Below are 19,480 nucleotides of genomic sequence, written 5' to 3'. Positions count from 1 at the left end.
TACTTCAAGAGGGATGTGGACAGCATCGAGAGGGTCCAGAGGAGGGCAACTTGCATGATCAGGGGACAGCAGGGCAGGCCCTATGAGGAGAGGCTATGGGACCTGAACCTGTTCAGCCTCCAAAAGAAAAGACTGAGGAGGGATCTTGTGGCCTGTTATAAACTAGTCAGGGGGGATCAGCAGGCATTGGGGGAGTCACTGTTCCCCCGAGCACTGCCAGGAATGACCACAAATAACAGTCACAAGCTGGCAGAGGGTAGGTTTAGGTTAGACATCAGGAGGCGCTATTTCACGGTCAGGGTGGCTAGGGTCTGGAACCAACTTCCAAGAGAGGTGGTGCAGGCTCCTACTCTGGGGGTTTTTAAGAGGAGGCTGGATGAACACCTTGCTGGGGTGGTTTGACCCCAGTACTCTTTCCTGCCATGGCAGGGGGTCGGACTAGATGATCTACTCAGGTCCCTTCCGACCCTAGAAACTATGAAACTACTATCCCCAAGTCATTGCCTGCCCTTCCCTGTAAAACAGGGTCTGCAGGAGACTGGCCAGCAAGCTGCATCACTTCTTAAGGGAAGCAGTCAAAATTCTGCAGACAGAAATACCTAGAACACTCTCTTTCCATGATGTGAAATTCCCTCCAAGATGAGTATGTACATCCAGCAGTAAAGTGCTGTCCTAGTCACATGGGTCTGCAAAGTCTGTACTTTCTAAGGCTCACAGCAAACCTAAGTAAGAGACCCTGGAAAAGGCTGAGATGGAGTTTCATGGTGTGTTATTTTGGGACTAGTTTTGTGTTAACAAAACCAAACTTCATAGGGATGACTTTTTTTGCTTCTACAAGATGCAGCTTTGGTTTGGAGTGAGATGATGAGATGGAGACTGAGGGAAGTGTGGGGAAGGGCATAGGCTGTGGGGAGCTGGAGGTGGGATGGTGCAGGTGGCAGGAAGGTTGCAAGGGGAAGAAGTGGGGACCTGCCACCCTGCCTCGGCCATGGCTTTCCCTGCTGTAGCAGTAGTGGGGTGACAAGTTCAAGACAAACTTCCAATACTTAGATTTTATACCTAGAAAATTACAACAGATTTATAGATTTTCCATATATAGAACCTAATTACTAAGGGTCATCTTATATTCAGAGTTGTCAGATATTTGAGCAAATGTAGTAATTTCACATACACAATTTAGGAATAGTGTCGCCAATTTACAATATTGTGCCTAAACACAAGCCCGGAGAGGTAAAGGACTATATCAGATGGTTGAAAAATACCAATACGTATTCCTGGGGGCGGAAACTCTTGTGAAAATGTAGACAAATTTAAAAAAAAAGAGGCAATTCTACAGGAAATGCAATTAAATATTTTCATTTTATTCTTCAGCAAATATTGTGAGTAAATCAATTTCCCTAAATCTTGAACCTCTTAATTATGGCACAGAATTCTACTGTATTTTGAGAAATACATTGTTCTCCTAAAAATGTATGACGTTATAGAATTTTACAAAGCTTTTGATGTGAAGACATGACAATGCTTTACAAACATTTACATGGTATATCTTACTCCTGTGAGGTATGCAGTATCACTGCCATTTTATAGATGGGGAAACAGATAATTTCTCATGCAATTTACAGTGCTGTTGGCTGTAATCTTAGGGTGTCCCATGTATATAATCATGGGATTCCAGCTATCATATTCTATACATGAAAAAAAAAATCTCATTTCATCCTACGATCAACATTAAAGTTGATTCTTGAGCTAAGTTCTTACGTTGCAGTTAAGAACATATTCAAACCTCTGTTTTAGCCTTGTATTGACACATGGAATTGAGGGATAAAGAAATATGCCTTCTGTAAATAAATTCCAGACCACCCATTTATTTTAAAGTCCCACCTGGCTTACTGACCAGCCAAGTAGATTACAGGCTTTTTTAAATTTAACATTATATTATCCATTTCACGTGCACATGGAATGTGTTAGTCGTCCATGGTATATCATATTCCACATGTACACATGCAATGTTATTTGCTGAAAAATTCATTCTCTCAGTTTTCTTATGTGATCCATAAATTGTTTTACTCTGTCAGGATCAACAGTATTTGCCCAGTAACCAGCTTTCTTGAAATACGAACCAATAATTAAGGCATTTGCATCCAGGTAATTCCTCACATTCTCCAGAGTGACTCCAGACCCAATCAACACTGGAATCTTCACAGCTTGTTCAACCTCTAAAATGAAGAGAAATCATAAATATAAATGCAATGTTAGGGTTAACCCAGTCTACAATCACTAAGCCTCCCTCCAACCCTTAAAGTTGTATCAAGACAAAATTAATCTGTTGCAACATACCCACTTTGATACTTTATGGAAGTGCCAGGAATATTATCCTCTTATTTTCTTTGTTAACAAATGAACATGCCTGTCTGTAGAAGTCACCTGTACCCCTGGAACAACCACTATCAAAATGCCACTTATTTCGCATAGCACTGTTCATAAAAAAGAGAGAGTGAGCGAGCTGGGATCATATTAAACAATCACTGCCCACATACCACAGCATAGCTTCAGTGCTCTGGAAGTGACAAAAGCTGAAATGGAGCCATTTAATAATAATCACTGCTCCCATATTTCCCCCACCTTCCAAGGGGAGGAAGGTTTGGGGGCTCGGGGGAACGGGCGAGGGAGAGTAAAATCGCCTTCCTGCGCTCCTTCACTGGTGTACTTTTAACCCATCCTTACAAACCACATGGCCCACAGATGCCACATTCAGAGAACTTCCAAAGAGCAGAACTATGATTCTACTACATCGTGGGCACTTTTTATGAATACTAATATAGCACCTACCAGCCTGACTGTGCCAGGTGCAGCAGACGCACACTGAAAGAGGCAGTCTTTATTGCTTGTATTGCAGTAGCACCTATGACCCAAGTTAAGAATAAATTTTGGAACTAGATTATGGAAGGAGTTCCTTTGTATCAACTGAAATTCTTAACAGTGATCTCAATTTCTCTCTCAACCCCAAAACGAACAGAATAAGAACAAATCTTCCTATAAAGTAATTAAAATGTAACAGCAACAAGAATAAGATGCCACTTTTATTTTCATTTATTAGATCAGCTGAGATCATGGTTTTTTGTGTGTGTGGTGAGATTATTGAATTGGCAGAAGTATTCAATAGTGCCATGTTCATTACAATTTTTTAGTCATCAGTTTAAATTAGAGGTGCACTGATACACTGGTCCGATATCAAATCGGCACTAATATAAAGAAAATTTTCTGTATCAGAAATAGGCTCAATGCAGCCAATAATTTTTCCGATAAATGCCCGTGTGTGCAAGCAGCTGCAGCACAGCACGTAGGCAGTGAGGATTACAGGCCAGCAGCGTGAAAAGCTGTGTGCAGCTAGTAAGGGATGGCAGGGGGAGGGCAGATCAAGGCCCCTATGGGTGAGGGAGGGTGCGGGGTTGGGGCAGGCATGGCTTGTCGGGGGAGGGGGAGTCCTGCCCCTGCCCCATTCCCTCCCTCACTGCAGGGGCCTTGATTTGCCCCCTCCACGCCCATTCTCTCCCCCTTCCACCATACCAGACTTACCAGCTGGATAAAGCTCTTCAAGCTGAAAGGCTGCGTATTAGAAATCAGATCAGCATCAATATGTCTCCTTAAAAATCAGCTATTGGCATTGGCCCTAAAAATCTCTATAAGTGCACCCCTAGTTTAAGTCAGGATAACAGTGGGTGGACTGGTATATCTCTCTGCCAGGTCCCTTTGCTGAATTTATTCTAAACTAGCAACTAAGGTAAGGCCTTCAGTGAAGAGGCAGCAAAAAGGTCTTATTCCCAGTAATAGGAAAAATGAGTAGGCTCTCTATTCAATGATGTAATTTTGGGGCAGAACTGAGAGAAAGTAAATAGAGCCCATAGGGACTATTTTAAGAACTCCATGTGGTTTACTTGGAAGTCAAAGGCCACTGTTGGGAAGATTCCTTTCGATAAGAAAAAGGGCAGTGGGATATGAAAGCAGAACATTATTTTATCTAGAGAAAACACATGTTGTTTAGTCATTTAGGGTTTCAGTTGGTTAATAGGTGGAACAATCTGCTCAAGTAGGCAACTTGCACAAGGCTCATGGAGCACTGATCAACCACTCTCAACCTTATGCAAGCCCCTCTCTCTGGACCCGAATAAACATCATACAGATTTACTGCAATGACTGCGCTGGTTGTGAGGCATAAGCATACTGGGTGTTTTGATACAGAGACTGACAAAAGGTTTAGTGAAGGCATATTAATATTTTTTTAATTAAAGAAATACTTTGGCAATGTTTTGTTTGATCGATAAACGAGAGCCGGTTAACAGGGCTTCCTGAAAAGCGTGAGTCATTATTAGCTACGGCAAATATACAAGTCTAGGAGTTGCTGAGCACCGCCATCATCCATTAGCTTCAAACTGGACCTCAGAGAAGTCACGCTTACAGGACAAGTTGCTTCACTTGCTTCCTTAGAGAACACCAAGTAAGGCATTATTTCTGACCTTTAAAAACTTATAAAATTGCTTTACTTGGTGATAACAAGCTGGCATAGGTAGTTAATGCTTCAGGGAAATCACCTAATGTGAAACATGAGGCTCCTCTAGCAAAGGTGCTTTGATTTTAAAGTTTCATAAGAGGTTTAACGTGCTAATGACACTACAGAGAAGACTAATTATTTACTGCCACTTTCACTAGGAGAAGGGCTATTGATGGAGTGCTACTGCTACTGAAGCACTCTTTAGGTCAGAGGTGTTAGTATTCTTTTCATCTATATGAACCAGCACTATTTATTGCATGATATAAACAAAAAAAATTATATGACCATCCTACAAGGTCTTTGTGGAAGAAAATTTTAAGCAAAATCATGCCCTGAAATTAGACACATTAGATAAATAACATGAATAGCCCTTTCCAAACCAATTTAACATCCCAGTAATGTCCTGTTTGTAGCAACAGATTCTTTAGGTTTTTTTTCAGTTATCCCTACTACAATTATCTAGCCTATTCAGGAAAAGACAAAGTGCCAGGATGGGGACACACTATATTCCTACTGCCCTAAGCACTGAATTTTGCTCCAAGCTGGGTTTCCAAATTAAGCAGTTTAACAGGTAGTCTAGGAGTCCTGTTACTTAAAGGAAAAATAGGGGCTAACAGAGCCCAGACTGACAAAAAGAGGCCTAGCTGTAAAGAGATAGGCAGCCAGAGCCCAGGAATGGGACTTGTTAGTGACACAGCAATAGTACATTAGTAGGGTAACCTGTGTGAGCAGCAAGAAACATACTGCAGAGCTAGCAGATTCCTGGCAGTAGTACAAGACAGTCTTGGGTGGGAAACAAGGCAATGCTACAACTGCTAGTCTGCTGCTGTAGGCTACCTTGAAGGCCAGTAAGCCAAGGTCATTAGAGAAAACCACCAGACTGCCCAGGGAGTCACCTGACCAGAAGCGGACAGTGCTCTGCTGGCATATAAGCCAGAGCCAGAGCCAGAGCAGTCAGTCTGGCCCTGGAGGCCAAAGAGGAAGGAGCTCTGCAGTAAGGCAGCTCTGATGAGAGTCCAAGTGAGATCCAGCCATGCCTGTGAGCCCCAAGTAAAGAGCTGAGGGCTGGCAGGGGATAAGAATCAGTATTGGAGGGCCATTTCTTTAGGTAGCCAGTAGGCTTAAGAGAACTGAGTTACAGCTGGTGTGCATATGTTTTTGGTTTGAGTTTAATTAGCGGACTGGATTTGGGACTGCAGGGGAGGTCAGGAGGTCCCTGTAGTACCAGCAAGATGTGTACAGCTTGAACTTGCCAGGAGGGGAAGGCGAAAGGAGGGGAGGGCAAGTGACAGTACAGCAGTCCACAAGGGCTGAGCCAGGGCCAGGGGCGCACAGCCCAGCAGGGGCTGGGAGCAGGGGCCAGGGCCCAGAGAAAGATGGGGACAGGACCAGAGAGGGCCCACTGAACCATCTGATTGTTTCACCAGTGAGGCATGTGCAAGGCTACAGGCAAGGTAGCCTTTTACTGGAGGCTCCTGATGCTCTGGTCCTGTTACAGCATGGTATAAAAAAGAGATACTTTTTAAATATTTAAAAACCTTTCACATACCGAGGTCCAGTGCTGATTACATTAAAATGTTTAACATGTTGGTTTTATTTAATGAGAAATCCACTATTCTATTGCCTAGAAAATGCCAGCAGCACTGATAGATTCACTACTGCATAATACTTCTGTGGTAACATTGAACACCCACCTTTATTTTTGTTCTTTTTTCCTAAATTCAAAACATGGCATAAAACTCTTAAGCCAACTCTCCTCCCACTATTGTGTTTTTTTGATACAGAGAGAAAAGTAGTTCATTTTGTGACTACATATTCAATGAGGCCTCACAGCTTACAGAATTTATGCTTTACAATAATCTTTGATAAACTGTAACTAGAGGGCACTGTGCTCTTTCTTGTGATATTGCATCTGCATACATGTCTATAATAAAAATTGGACGAAATAAGTGTGCAGTTGCAAAGCATAATGAAAGTTTTTGAACTGTGGCATGCAGAAGTTACATAAAATAAAGACCAAAAGCTCCTAAGCTTAAACAATGGCAAAAAGCAGTGTAAAAAAAAAAAAAAAGAAGCACCATTGCACCAATAACTTGCTCTGCTCCTCTTCTTCAACAGCTTTTTTATATGCAGTAATCACTGTACCGTACACACCACTATATTTATGGTAATGCTTCACTGTAACATGTTGGCTCTTTAATTCAAATGACTGTTTCCCTTTATTAAGTCTAGTGCTTGTAAAAGGTGCAGATCAAAGATTTAACTCCTTTCTTTATCTACAGGACAGGTTCAGCAAGGAGAGAAGCAATGTGCAGTTCCACTTTGACTTAACCAATCCCCTGTGTGTAGGAAAGTAAATTAATCTTCATGCCCCTTCTGTGAACAATGCCTGCAAAGGTGCAAATTACTACCAGCTGGTGATTTCTGTGGCGTGGCCACTTGTCCCCTGATTACTGGATCGAGACTACCTATCTTATTTCACACAGACAACCAAACAGGCATCAGATACAGTCACTTCCAACCTGAGCTGTTTGAACTGAAGATGTAAAAGGTGCCTAAAAAGCTAAAATGCTAATCCCTTAATGCCTGCTCCTTTGTGTCCTAGCAGAAGATGAAACACTGCTGTGCAAGAGACTTGAGTCTCTCACTCCTTGTCCAGGACACCTTAGGAACTGGACCAGAACTGGACTTAGAACTGGACCAGCTGGATGCTACAGGGAAGCCAAACATTGTCTGCTACATGAACAGTGCCTGCCAGCACTGTTGGTGCTGCCCACTAGCTTCTGCTAAACTAAATCAGATTCTAAGTGCCAAGAAGCTTCTCTTTTTATAAGAGCAGTTAGTAAATATATAGATTTCTCTCCCTCTTAATCCAGAAGCCAATGCACTGGCTGTTGTCCGACCTTCCTGTGACAGCTCTCACCTTTCAGTTCTTCCGGATCTGCCGGCATTCCAGTGGCTGTTCCAGTCAATACAATCCCATCAGCAAGGAAGAGCTCAGCAGCCTTGGCAGTCTCAGATACACTGACATCTGCTGTCAGAGCGTGAGCACTGTAAACACCAGGAACACAACCAGCAGTTATTTTCAGCTAATATAAAACTTACAATCCATCCTGTATAATACTTAGCCTGCTTTTCTCATAACTCTTCATTGTACTTCACTTCCCTGTAGTCAGAACAATTGAAGATTGACTTCTTTTTTTTTTTTTAAAGAGTAAGGGTAAGTGTCCTGCTTCATTTGTGGATGCTCAGCTTCTCCACAGATCTGATCTCTATCACCTAGGAAGCAGTAGATTTAAATCCTCACCTCATTTCATAAAGTCCAGGAAACAGTCATTAACTATCTTTGTATCCAGGATATTGGTCTTTGAAGGAGAAAAAGAAGCAGCTATCCTATTCATATAGCAGTAATTTCATACATCCCAGACATGTACAATTCACCTTTTAAGCAGTGGCAGATGTATGGGTGAAGCTTTTTGTCTGAAATTAGTATCTACAGCAACTTCAGCTATAAACAGTTTTAAATTCTTCCTCTATCTTTTCTATATTAGTATCAGTTACAGGAATTGCAAGACAGTCAATACCACTTGTCTGACAGTTTGGAGCATTAACCCCAAATAACGAGTCCCGGGACTAGTCTCTTTCTTCCTGCGTCAGTCAAGCCTGGGAATGGAAGGAGAGGACCATGCTTCCTCCCACATTGGGAAGTGATGTATATTGACTTGCCACAACCCTACTAAATAACCTAAACATCAATAGATCATTTTTCCAAGACAAATGATGGGCTTCCATGTTACAAGCACCACATTCTGGGACTCCCAGGGAAGAAAACAATGCCGCTGCATATCTGCTTAAAATATGAAGTAAAATTATTTAAAATGCTCTTAAGAAGCCTTTGTTGACAGGATCAGATTACATCTATTATACTTTAAAATGTTAAATATATTTTTTAATCTGGCATGTAACCTGACAAAGACCTGCTTTTTTCCATTTTTTTTTCCCAAAACAAACCTTTCTTGAAATATTACCGATGCAGTACACAGATTTTGGATTCTTTCTTATTCTGAAAAAGTCTTAAAGAAACATCTAATAACTGAAAAGACAACGTGAAAATTATGATGGAATGTCAGTCAAACAAAGCTGAATTCACATAGCTGTCATAAGATCTTTCTGTCTGGTTATTAGAAACACCCCACATTCACGTGCACCATTCCTCTGAATTGTATAAACATAAGGAAAGAAATATATTAAAAAATCCAGTAAGTGTGGCAAAAACCTCATGATAAGGATGCTTTGCATGCAACAGCCCTCTCATGCTGCTTAAAACAGCTATTTCAGATGCTTAGCTTCCTGAAACAATTTCTTTATTTGTAAACCTAGCGAGAAGATGCATCCAAATGATATAAAGCATTACCCGATGCCAGATGCAAGACATTTACTGTCTGTAGTTATAGATTCTGAAGGTTAAACAACTGCAAATTCCACAGATGCAGAAAATGGCAGTTTACAGGTGCACATGTGTAACCATTTTCCTCAATAGTATTGCAAGACCTTGTTTGAGCAATCAAGTTCCCTGATAATAATCTTGTCAATATTCAGTATTGTAAAAATTAGAATGCATATCATATCATTTCTATATTAACATCTATGTTAACAGTGTTTACCTGTGTTTTTTTTTAATATCTGCAAAAATCTGAATGTGCTCTGCTCCAATTTGTTTTCTGTATCTTAGCAGGTCACCTGCACAGGCATTTATTATCCCCTCATCAGCAACATGAGAAAAAACAAACCCTTCAGCTCGGATAAAATCGAGACCTAGTGGAAAAAAATGTAAACTTGAGATAAAACGGAACAGTAAAACAAGCAACTTTAAAAACATATTTTATTCTGTTAGCTACCATTGATTATGTGCATATGTTGAGGGACATTGTATCTCAATATAATTTATCTTTATTTTAATGAGACTAATGTTTTCCAGAGGTGCTACAGTGACAGATCAGGGGACAGTAGCTCTGCATTACCCATAACAATGCCACAGAGTGTAACTAGGGTTAGGGGCAATGAAACTTCCTTCCCTGGACGGGAAGGACCGGCTGTTGTGAGACTGGACAGCTTGGTTTCCACATCCATTCATTCCCTGCTCCTAAGAGTGAGGATGGTCTTCTTGGATATGAATCAGATTAAGACCAGCAAATTATTTCACAAAGGCCACTGAATTGCTAGTGATGTATTTGGGTGCTATCAGCTTAAGTCAGTGGTTCTCAACCTTTTTAGACCTGAGGCACCCCTCAGAAAATGCCAGCTCATAGTTTTTGCTTATTTTTTTGATTCCAGAAAAATAATACTGCAAATCTTCTGTTGCAAAGAACACAGAAAGACCACAACAGGCCAGAATGTTCTTAACACTTACGGATTCCTATTATAAAATCTCTGGGTTTATCTTGTGAATCAAAACATGTAGGTGTTTGCACACCTAACAGTGCTACTATTGGGCATCGCCCTTAATACGATCTTGTTGCACCTGGTTGAGAATCACTGACTTAGGTTTTGGTGGAGTTACCTACCATATCCATATAGCAATACCCTGAGTCATCACAGAACCTGTCTCCTGGTCCTCAGTGCTGTGAGGAACAGAAAAGCCGTATATCGATTTGGCAGGCCAAAGTCTTCTCTCCCTTAAATTGCTCATATATTGTTAATTTATTTATTACCAATGAACCCCAACATTAGGGGTTCTGGGCATAGGACACACTTTAAAAATAGCACAAGCTGAACTCGCCCTGCTATCCACTACAAAGAGGCCTTTTGCCTCTGCACACACTGTACTTCCCCTGGCTACCACTGGGAAAAGTCCCTCAACTGGATGGTGGAGTTGCTCTTCCTTGTAGCTAAATCTCTCTGTTCAAAAGCTACAAAAAATCAATGTTATCTTATCATTGTATTTTAAGTAAGCAAAACCAATTATTTGGTTTATAATCCCGTATTGGTCCAAAGTGCTATTAAATCACAAGAGAGCTTTGCTTGAGTGAAGGATTGGCACCAATAAAAATAAGTCAATTAACACATCAGTTCCTCTAAGAATTTATAACACCACTGGGTAAATCAGGAAAAAGGTTGACAGGAACTCCTTCCAGGGCTTGCCTTGAGGATTTCCCCTTCTGGTATACCAAACTTAGTACAGGCAGTCCTCTGACTTCCGACACAATTGGTTCCTGAAAACCATGTCTTAAGTTGAAACGCCATAAGTCAGAACCAATTTTCTCATAGGAACAGCATTACAAATGGGGGATTGGTTCTTTTACGACAGTTGATACTGCAAGCAGCTGGAAAGCAATGAAAAGGGAGGGGGGAGGGAAGGGAAGGCACTGGGTGGGGGCAGATCAACTCCTCTCCACTCCCTGTGGTAAGGGAGGGAAGGGGCTGGGACAAGTGCTGCCCAGTCCTGGGGCTGGACAGAGGCAGTGGCATCCACCACTGCGTGCTACTCATTTGGTGGTTTGACTGGTGGTTCCCACCGCTGCTCCTGCTGCTGGTCTGGGTGGGCATGATGGGGATGTGTGCCCCCGGATCTGTGCAGGGTAGGGCGTGCACTGGGCTTCACTCTGGAGGCACATGACCCGCCCCCCCCCCGTGCCCTCAAAGCCACAGCTTGTCCAGGGGGTGGCTCCCACCTCTGTGTGCTGCTTGTTTGGAGGCAGGGCAGAGGCTCTCCCCTGTGCCTGTCCTGCCCCAGCTGGGCATGTGGCGGGAGGGCATGGGGGGGGCATCTGCCCCTGGATCAGGGTGGGGTGGGCAGCATAGCACAGGCTATGGAGGGGGTGCAGCCACCTGAATATCTGTCGTAGCCCCCACCGACCACCCAGAGTGTAGCCTGGTGCAGCCCCAGACCTTCTCATCCCACGCCACCCCGCACAGATCCAGCGGCACATGCCCCCCCATGCCCTCCCAAACCAGCGGCAGTAACCGCCAGTCAAGCCACCAGATAAGCAGTGCACAGAGGCGGAAGCCACCGCCCCCTGCTCCCTAAGCCCACCTGGCCCCAGCCGGGCAGCACTTGCTCCAGTCCTGGTCCCAGCCTCTCCCTCAGGGTGGGGGGTGTTGATCTGCACCCCCCCACCTCTTCCGCAATGTACCAGATGCACACAATACCGACCATCATAAAGACGAAACCCACACTGGAACATCAAAACAGGGTGTCAATTTATAAATGTCATAAGTGATGTTCATCGCAACTCGAAAAGTTGGAAGTCGAGGACTGCCTGTATACACCTGAGCTACATCAAACAGAACTTACGATTTTAGCAAATAGTAGTAATTTAATTACAGCAAAAAGTAGTAATACCTATATACTATTAAGGGAATAAGTTGAAAGTTAATGCCTTTAATTTAAGGGATATAGATGCATTACTGTACCTGCATCTCTTTTCTATCTGTGGTGCTTATCTCCCCTCTCTGTATTTAAAAAGTTGACATTTATGTATACAATATTCCTTTCACCACCTGCAACATCCAGTGCTCTATTTCCTCCATGTATTTTTGTAGTTTGGTTCCAGACTCCTGTGGGTTTGCTGCTCCTCCAATTTTGGAGCCATCTGCAAATTTGATTATATTTGAAACTATACCAAAGAAACATCCAGAGGTATAACCACTGTCTCCAGGATGCAATTCACTGTAATGCAGAACTACTTGAGTAATCTAAGTCACATAATCACACTTCTCAAACACAAACAGAAATATGGCTTTTAAAGTCCATATGCCAGACTATAACTTGCTGTTCATTTCAAGAGCCAAATTTCAGTTTGCTTTATTTTAAAAGTGTGATGTTGTAGAGGCAGAGACTCATGCACCATATGGGAAGAAGGAGGGCATTGTGATTATTAACAGCAATTGTCCTAACAAGGAATATCATGGATGGACTCCAACTCAAATATGGGCTGCCTTGCAATGACTTGAAAAAAATGGAGAATATCCTCAAGATTCAGAGGCAAAATGTGTGTTTTCAGAAAATGAGGTACAGACCTGGAGAAAAGGTGCAGGTTGTTACTAGTTGAGCTACACCCACATAAGTGGCTCTGTTACATCAGCAACAGTACTTAAGTGGCTTTAGCAGCTCTAGTGATTCTGCTTGAGTGGCTTTAGTGACACTGCTTATGTCAGTTTAGTGACACTAGCAACACCATTTAAGAAGGCTTAGTGACACCAGTGAAGCGGCTTTAATGATACTGCTTAAGTGGCTTTAACTATACTGATGACAGTACCTAAGTGGCTTCCGCAGTAGCCAAAGTCACTTAAATGGTGCAGAAGTTGAAGCATTTGTGTAAGTATGCATGTGGACAGAACTCCTTTTGTACTTCAGAATAAAACCTAGGAGTTATATTTAAACCTTTCAAGTTTCCAATAAATTTCATAGTTAAATAAAACAGATTAATTCACTTTTAATGATGAGACTTGCCACTGCTACATGAAATCTGTACCTAAAAATTTTAATTATTGAGGGTTTAATTTCTTTTTTTAAACAATTCCTAAAAATACTGATATAATTAAATTTTCAACCTCAGAACAGGAACAACCCATCTGCATCCTAGTATGTGGGCATTAGGGGTGTGCGAAATGGGCTGTATTCAATTCGGATTCAGCCTGAATTAGGGACAGTGATTAGATTCGTTGATTTGGATCACTCTCCCTGATTCTATTCGGCCGAATCCAAATCTGAAGATTTGATGCCAATTCAGAGAATCAGTGATTAGGCCATAGATACAGCTTTAAATGTTTTTTCTACATACCTCGAGGTATCAGGTGCAGCTCATGAATGCTGCGATGCTGGGGCGGATGGAGTGTCCTATAGGAGTGTGGGGGGGGTCCCTGCACACTCCCGGGTGGACCTGGAAGTGGACCAGAAGTGCTTCTAGTCCACTTCTGGGTCTGCGGCTGAGCATGCTGGGGAGTCCCCCACTCTCCTGTGGGATGCTCCATCTGCCCCACCACCTCAGCATTCATGAGCCGCCTGGTACCTTTAGGTATGTAGAAAAAACATTTAAAGCTATGTCTATATCTGAATCATCGAATCCAAACCCTCTAATGGAATCAATTCAGAGAGATTAAAGGGTCCTCTGATTCAATTGGGAGATTTGGCCACTGAATCAGGCCGAATCAAATCAGGGACCGATGCTTCGCACAGCCCCAGTGGGCATTATGAATGCAATTTCCCATTAACAATATAGGAAACTGAGCAGCTGGCAGTGGCAAAAGAACAGATCAGAGACTATTTAGAGAAGTTGGACATGTAAAAGTCCACGGAGCTGGACACAATGCACCTGAGGGTGCTGAGGGAATTGCCTGATGTGACTGCAGAGCTGCTGGCCATTATCTTTGAAGACTTGTGGCAAATCGGGAGAGGTCTCAGATGACTGGAAAGGGACAAATATAGTGCCTATATTTCTTCCCTAAGTAAAGGAAGGAGGAAGATTCAGGGAACTACAGGCCAGTCAGACTCACCTCAATCCCTGGAAAAAAAAGTCATGGAGTCATGGTTGTCAAGGAATCCATTTCTAAGCACGCAGAGGAGAAGGTGGTAATTAGGAACAATCAGCATGGATTGACCAAGGGCAAGTGAAACCTAATTGCTTTCTGTGATGAGATGACTGGATCTGTGGATGCAGGAAGAGCAGTGGATGTGATATACCTTTACTTTAGCAAGGCTTTTGATATGGTCTCCCATGGCATTCTCATTAGTGAGCTAAGGAAGTATGGCTTAAAAGAATGGACTGGCTAAATCGTTAGGTTCAAAGGGTAATAATCAATGGCTCAATGTCTAGTTGGCAGCTGGTGTCAAGTGCAGTACCCCAGGGGTTAGTCCTGGGACTGGTTTTGTTCACTGGCTTCATCAACAATCTGGAAGTTGGGATGGAGTGCACCTTCAGCCAATAAGGATGATACTAAACTGGTGGGAGTAGTAGATATGCTGGAGGGAGGGCTAGGATTCAGAGAGACTTGACAAATTGGAGGATTGAAACAAAAGAAATCTCATGATGTTCAATCAGGAGAAGTGCAAAGTCCTGCATTTAAGATAGAAAAATCCCATGTACCAGTACAGGCTGGGGAATGACTGGCTATGCAGCAGCTCTGTAGAAATGATTTGGGGTTACAGTGGACAAGAAGCTGAATATGAGCCAACAGTTCTGCTATTAGATTTCCACGTTACATGGCCTTAAGTTTTTGATCCTCAGGGCTTAACATTACAGGTAAACTTAGACACAGGATCCATTATTACACAGAAATTATGGCTCTGTTGTCCAAGACAAATGGTATAAAAAGTCTACAGTACCAACTGTAGTAATAGCCCAGTATGAAGGTGTCTGGATGACGATATTTCCTTGTAGTCCCAAACTGATGGTAGATTTCACTACCTAACATTTTTGGTGTACTTCAGTCACAGAAAACCTAATTATCCAGGGTATGTGCAAAAGAATTAATATAATCCAAAACTGGTTTTTTTGTTGTTTTTTTTTAATCAGACAAATTACAATAGATTATATTTTGCCTATATAAATCAGGACACACTGAAATGACACTCCACATCAGCCAGACCCAAATGACCTTCTACTGTACATGCATTATTTAATTTGATATTTTATGGAGAAAACGTGTTGACAATCTTGAAAATCTCATGGGGTTTATTTCTTATAGACAACACTATATTGTGGATATACTGGATATCACACTGGATACAAACTTACCTTAAGTCTCCCTCCCCACCATATTCCACAAAATATTTATCTGCACATTATAATTTTGACTGAGCAACAACAGAAGGCTCAATCTATCCTACATAATACTGACTTGTTCTAGCATATTGCAGAGTTGGAGTCACAAGAACATCTAGACCTAATCAATGTTTTAGGTTGTCTTCATATCCCATTGAACCAATTTGCTGTGCCTGTCATGTTCATCAAATTAAAAGAAAAAAATAATTTACATACAAAACTGTTACTAGACTCCTACTTTACATGGCTTTAAATTTTTTATCCTCAGGGATTAACATTACAGGTGAATTTAGACAAGGATATTTGGTGGAAACTAATACATTTCACAATGATTTTTGTATTGGAACCAGTTTCCTGTGGCTTAAATCAAAAAAGATGATTTGTACACAAAGTGAACCTGGCATGAATGATTTGTAACAAGATTTTCTGTGCTTTGTAAGGAATTTTTCATAGTTTTATGACTCAATCTATAGACTATGGAGTAGCCCCACTTATTTCAAAGCTGCTGCTTGTATGTTCATTTGTTACTGTTTGACAGACTAAACTACTGAAATCAGGAAGCTTAGTCTTTCCATCTATTAGCATAGCAATTGGTATGAATGGGCCCCATTATTGATGGGGGCAGTCTTTGAGGCTTACTGTATTATAAATATTTAAAAAAAAAACAAAACAGTATCATGGATCAAGCACCTAGTCATTATCTTTCTGCTTTATGAAGCTATAACCAGTCCTCCTAATGAATTCATTTTTGGCCTCATAAAGCTATGAGACAATAATACTACTGCTTAGTTTAACATTTGGCAAATTGAACAGTAACTGTGGTGATGCTGAAAAGTTAATGTGCATTCCTGGTTCTGGCTGTTTCAATTGAACAAAGAGAGTGTTATCTTACTGGAAAACAAGAGGAGGAAGTTCTAGACAAAGTAGCCTAGCAAAGATACCATCTTTATGACTAGATCGAGAAGAAGCACTTGTGGAATTAAATAAACAATTACACTGTCTGCATGGGATGGATGGACTCCTTTTTTTGTAAAAACCAATAATCATTGCAGCAGTTATATTTAAACCACTTCATTAGATATTTGCAAAAATAGTTATGAACATTTATCAGGCCAACCATAACCTTTTTAAATTTCTCCTAAAATGATCAAGGATTATAGAAAAAACAAAAATGTGCTAGGCTGGTCAAAAAACTTCCCTTTCCCAGCAACACAGAGTATTGCAAGTGTGGCCTAAAATAATGGATTTACTTTTCCAGTTTTAAAGAACACTAATGTGTATAACACTCAATACTAACACTAAAAAACCAACAAGGGACTAGTCTCAGTGACCCAGTAAGTTCTTTCTAGGTCTATTTCCCTATGTTTACAGATTACAGGGGACACAAATACTGCACAAAGGGACCTCAATTTTCAATCCTTCATAATTCATGTGTTGGTATTTTGATCTCTCTTTCCTCCTCTTTTTTATCCTTAGGGCAGGCAATTAGATGTCAGACTGTTACTAGGGAAAGGCTTTTGTGAAAGGTGTTTTTGGTTTTGTGTTGTAAGACTAAGGCCAACAGTTGTCAATCTGATTTCTTTTGCTAAGGGGTTATAGTGATGGGGTCTACCACTGAGAAACTACCGTTCCCCATGCTGCAATCTCATCATTGGCACTATCAGATGCATAACTCCTGTGAGGCACAACTCAAAAAGGGTGAATTGAAAGGCACTATTCCTAAAACAGGAAGGCCATAGCCAATTAAAGATCTGGAATTGTATGTGGAAATGAGTGAGTGCCAGCCAATGGTAGATCTTGCTCAGTACAACCAAGTAAGAACATAAGTAGTATTATACTGGGTCAGAGATCAATGGTATATTTAGCCCAGTATCCAGTTTGACAGTAGCAGGAGTGGATGCTTTAGAAGAAATGCATTCAACTAGGTATATCTCAAGTGGTTAATTTCTTCTAGTTACTGGTACCATCTTGATAATGGTAAGGGAATCACTATTTAAAAGAAGATACGAAGGTCAACACTGTTATAATTACACATGGTTATATGAACGTGCATCTTATTCACAAAGTTTTAAATATATTTATTAGGGGTGCACTGATAGAGATTTTGGGGGCTGACACTGATAGCTGAGTTTTACAGAGGCATATCAGCCGATACCAATCTAATTTCTGATACAGCTGTCTGCAGCTGGTAAGTTTGTTGTGGTGAAAAGGGAGTGGGGAGGGAAGGGGTGTAGGGCTGCAGACAAACACCCACCATGGATAGGGAGGGAGTGTAGCATGGACTGGGGTAGGCGCTGCCAGGATGATCTGCCCTCCCTCCACACCCCTTCCCTCCCCCTCTCCTTTCACCACAACAGACTTACCCTCTGCATGCAGCTCTCCACACTACCAGGCTCTACTCCTTGCTGCTTGTGTGCTGTGCTGTGGCTGCGCGCATGAACAGGCCTTTATTGGCCAAATTATTGGCCACATCAGGCCAATTTCTGATATAGTCAATTTTCTTTACATCAGTACTGATCCCACATCAGACCGATGTATTGGTGCATCTCTAATATTTATTAGTAAATAAATTAGAGGTGCATCGATACATTGGTCCAATATAGGATCAGTAATGATATAAAGAAAATTGGCTGTATTAGAAATTGGCCTGATGCGGCCGATCATTTGGCTGATAAATGCCTGTGTGCGCAAGCAGCCACAGCTCAGCATGTAGCTGGTGAGGAGCACAGCCCAGCAGTTTAAAGAGCTGCATGCAGCTGGTAAGTCTGTTGTAGTAGAAAGGGAAGGGGGAGGGAAGGGGAATGGGGAGCCAATCAATGTCCCCCATTATGAGAGAGAGAGGGGGCAGAGGTAGGCACTGCACAGCCGGGGTGGGGCGAGGTGTGGAATGAAATCGCGGCTCTTGGGGAGGGGATGCTTCTGCCACTGTGCGCACCACAGGAAGGCATGGGGAGGGGGCACGTGTGTGTGGGGCAGGCAAGCTGCAGCTCCAGGCTGGAGCCAGGGCTGCACCGGGCTCTTCTTGGCAGGGCCTATGGAGGGGGCTGCAGCAACCCCAAATTCCACCATAGCCCCGCTCCCAAGCACCGTTGCTGCTTGCCTGGCACAGCCCTGGCTCTTTCTGGCATGTGGAGGGAAGTGGGGGTTGACCCAGGAAGAGCCTGGGCTGTGCCAGGTGCATGTGACGGCAGTGCTGGGAGTAGAGCTATAGCAAAATTTGGGGCAACTGTAGCCCCCTCTGTATCCACCTGCCCTGAACCCAGCCCCTGCCAAGAAGAGCCCGGGGCAGCCCTAGCCCACAGCTGCAGCCCACCCAACCTGCTCCATGCAGATCCAGGGGGCATACACTGCTCCTGCCCTCTCGAGATGTGCATGGTGGCGGGAGCCGCTGCCCCCCCAACACCACCCTGATGAGCTGCGGGTCTGTCCCACGCCCCACCCCGGCTGGGCAGTGCCTGCCCCTCCCTCACTACGGGGGGCATTAAGCTGTTCTCCTCAAGCCCCTTCTCTTCCACCACAACAGACTTACCAGCTGCACACATCTCTCCACACTGCATCAGAAATCGTATCTGTATCGGCCAATATGCCTCCTTAAAAAAATCAGCTATTGGTATTGGCACCCAAATTCTCTATCAGTGCACCCCTAAAATAAATTAAATGAGAAGCAGAGAAACAGCAGAGAAGAATGTCTCACTAGCACAGTAGCTATGTACACTATGAATGCTCCTGGATTATTAAGAGCCTGCCCTCCTTTTCACTATGACCAATGTCCTTTAAAAAGACGGTTTAGTTTGCCTTTATTTATTTATTGTAAATTCTTATATAAAACTACAGCCAGATGGTGAACCACACATTATTAATCAGTCGCCCAAATACAATAACAAAATAGCACACTGACATGTGGATCTTGCAGATAATGGTACAAACATAGACAATGGTAGATTTGGAAAAGCAGGGCATAGTCAATCTAGAAGAGTAACTAGGGAAAAGATTAATGCTATGCACAAGATCTGATTTTGACATGGTGAACATGTAGTGAACATTTTTGAGTGCTACATAAGATCTAGTCCCATTTAATGTCCAAAAAGAGGCAGTATTTGTATTTTTTTAATCTCCTCCATAAATGTTCCTGAAAGCTGGTTATAGGAATCATTCTGTTTTAAACTCA

At 42.4% G+C, this 19,480-nt stretch overlaps 1 protein-coding gene across 2 annotated transcripts in view; it reads right to left on the bottom strand.

Annotated features, from left to right (window-relative positions):
- Nucleotides 1-1,340: 1,340 nt before the first annotated feature.
- The window catches only part of LOC109289561 (uncharacterized protein F13E9.13, mitochondrial-like), a 60,543-nt gene continuing 42,403 nt past the window's right edge, over nt 1,341-19,480 (bottom strand). For both annotated transcript variants that reach the window (XM_019505638.1, XM_019505637.1), the window contains 3 exons: nt 9,214-9,364; nt 7,473-7,600; nt 1,341-2,216 (listed from right to left, as the gene is read on the bottom strand). In XM_019505638.1, the coding sequence (XP_019361183.1) occupies nt 2,026-2,216; nt 7,473-7,600; nt 9,214-9,364 (470 nt within the window). In that variant the 3' untranslated portion in view covers nt 1,341-2,025. The remainder of the gene's footprint in view (nt 2,217-7,472; nt 7,601-9,213; nt 9,365-19,480) is intronic.

This window comes from Gavialis gangeticus, unplaced genomic scaffold, assembly GCF_001723915.1.
Source record: "Gavialis gangeticus isolate Ggan-Ray unplaced genomic scaffold, GavGan_comp1, whole genome shotgun sequence".
NCBI lineage: Eukaryota > Metazoa > Chordata > Crocodylia > Gavialidae > Gavialis > Gavialis gangeticus.
Note: the sequence above shows the minus strand (reverse complement) of the source record. Positions and strands in the feature narration are given on the sequence as shown.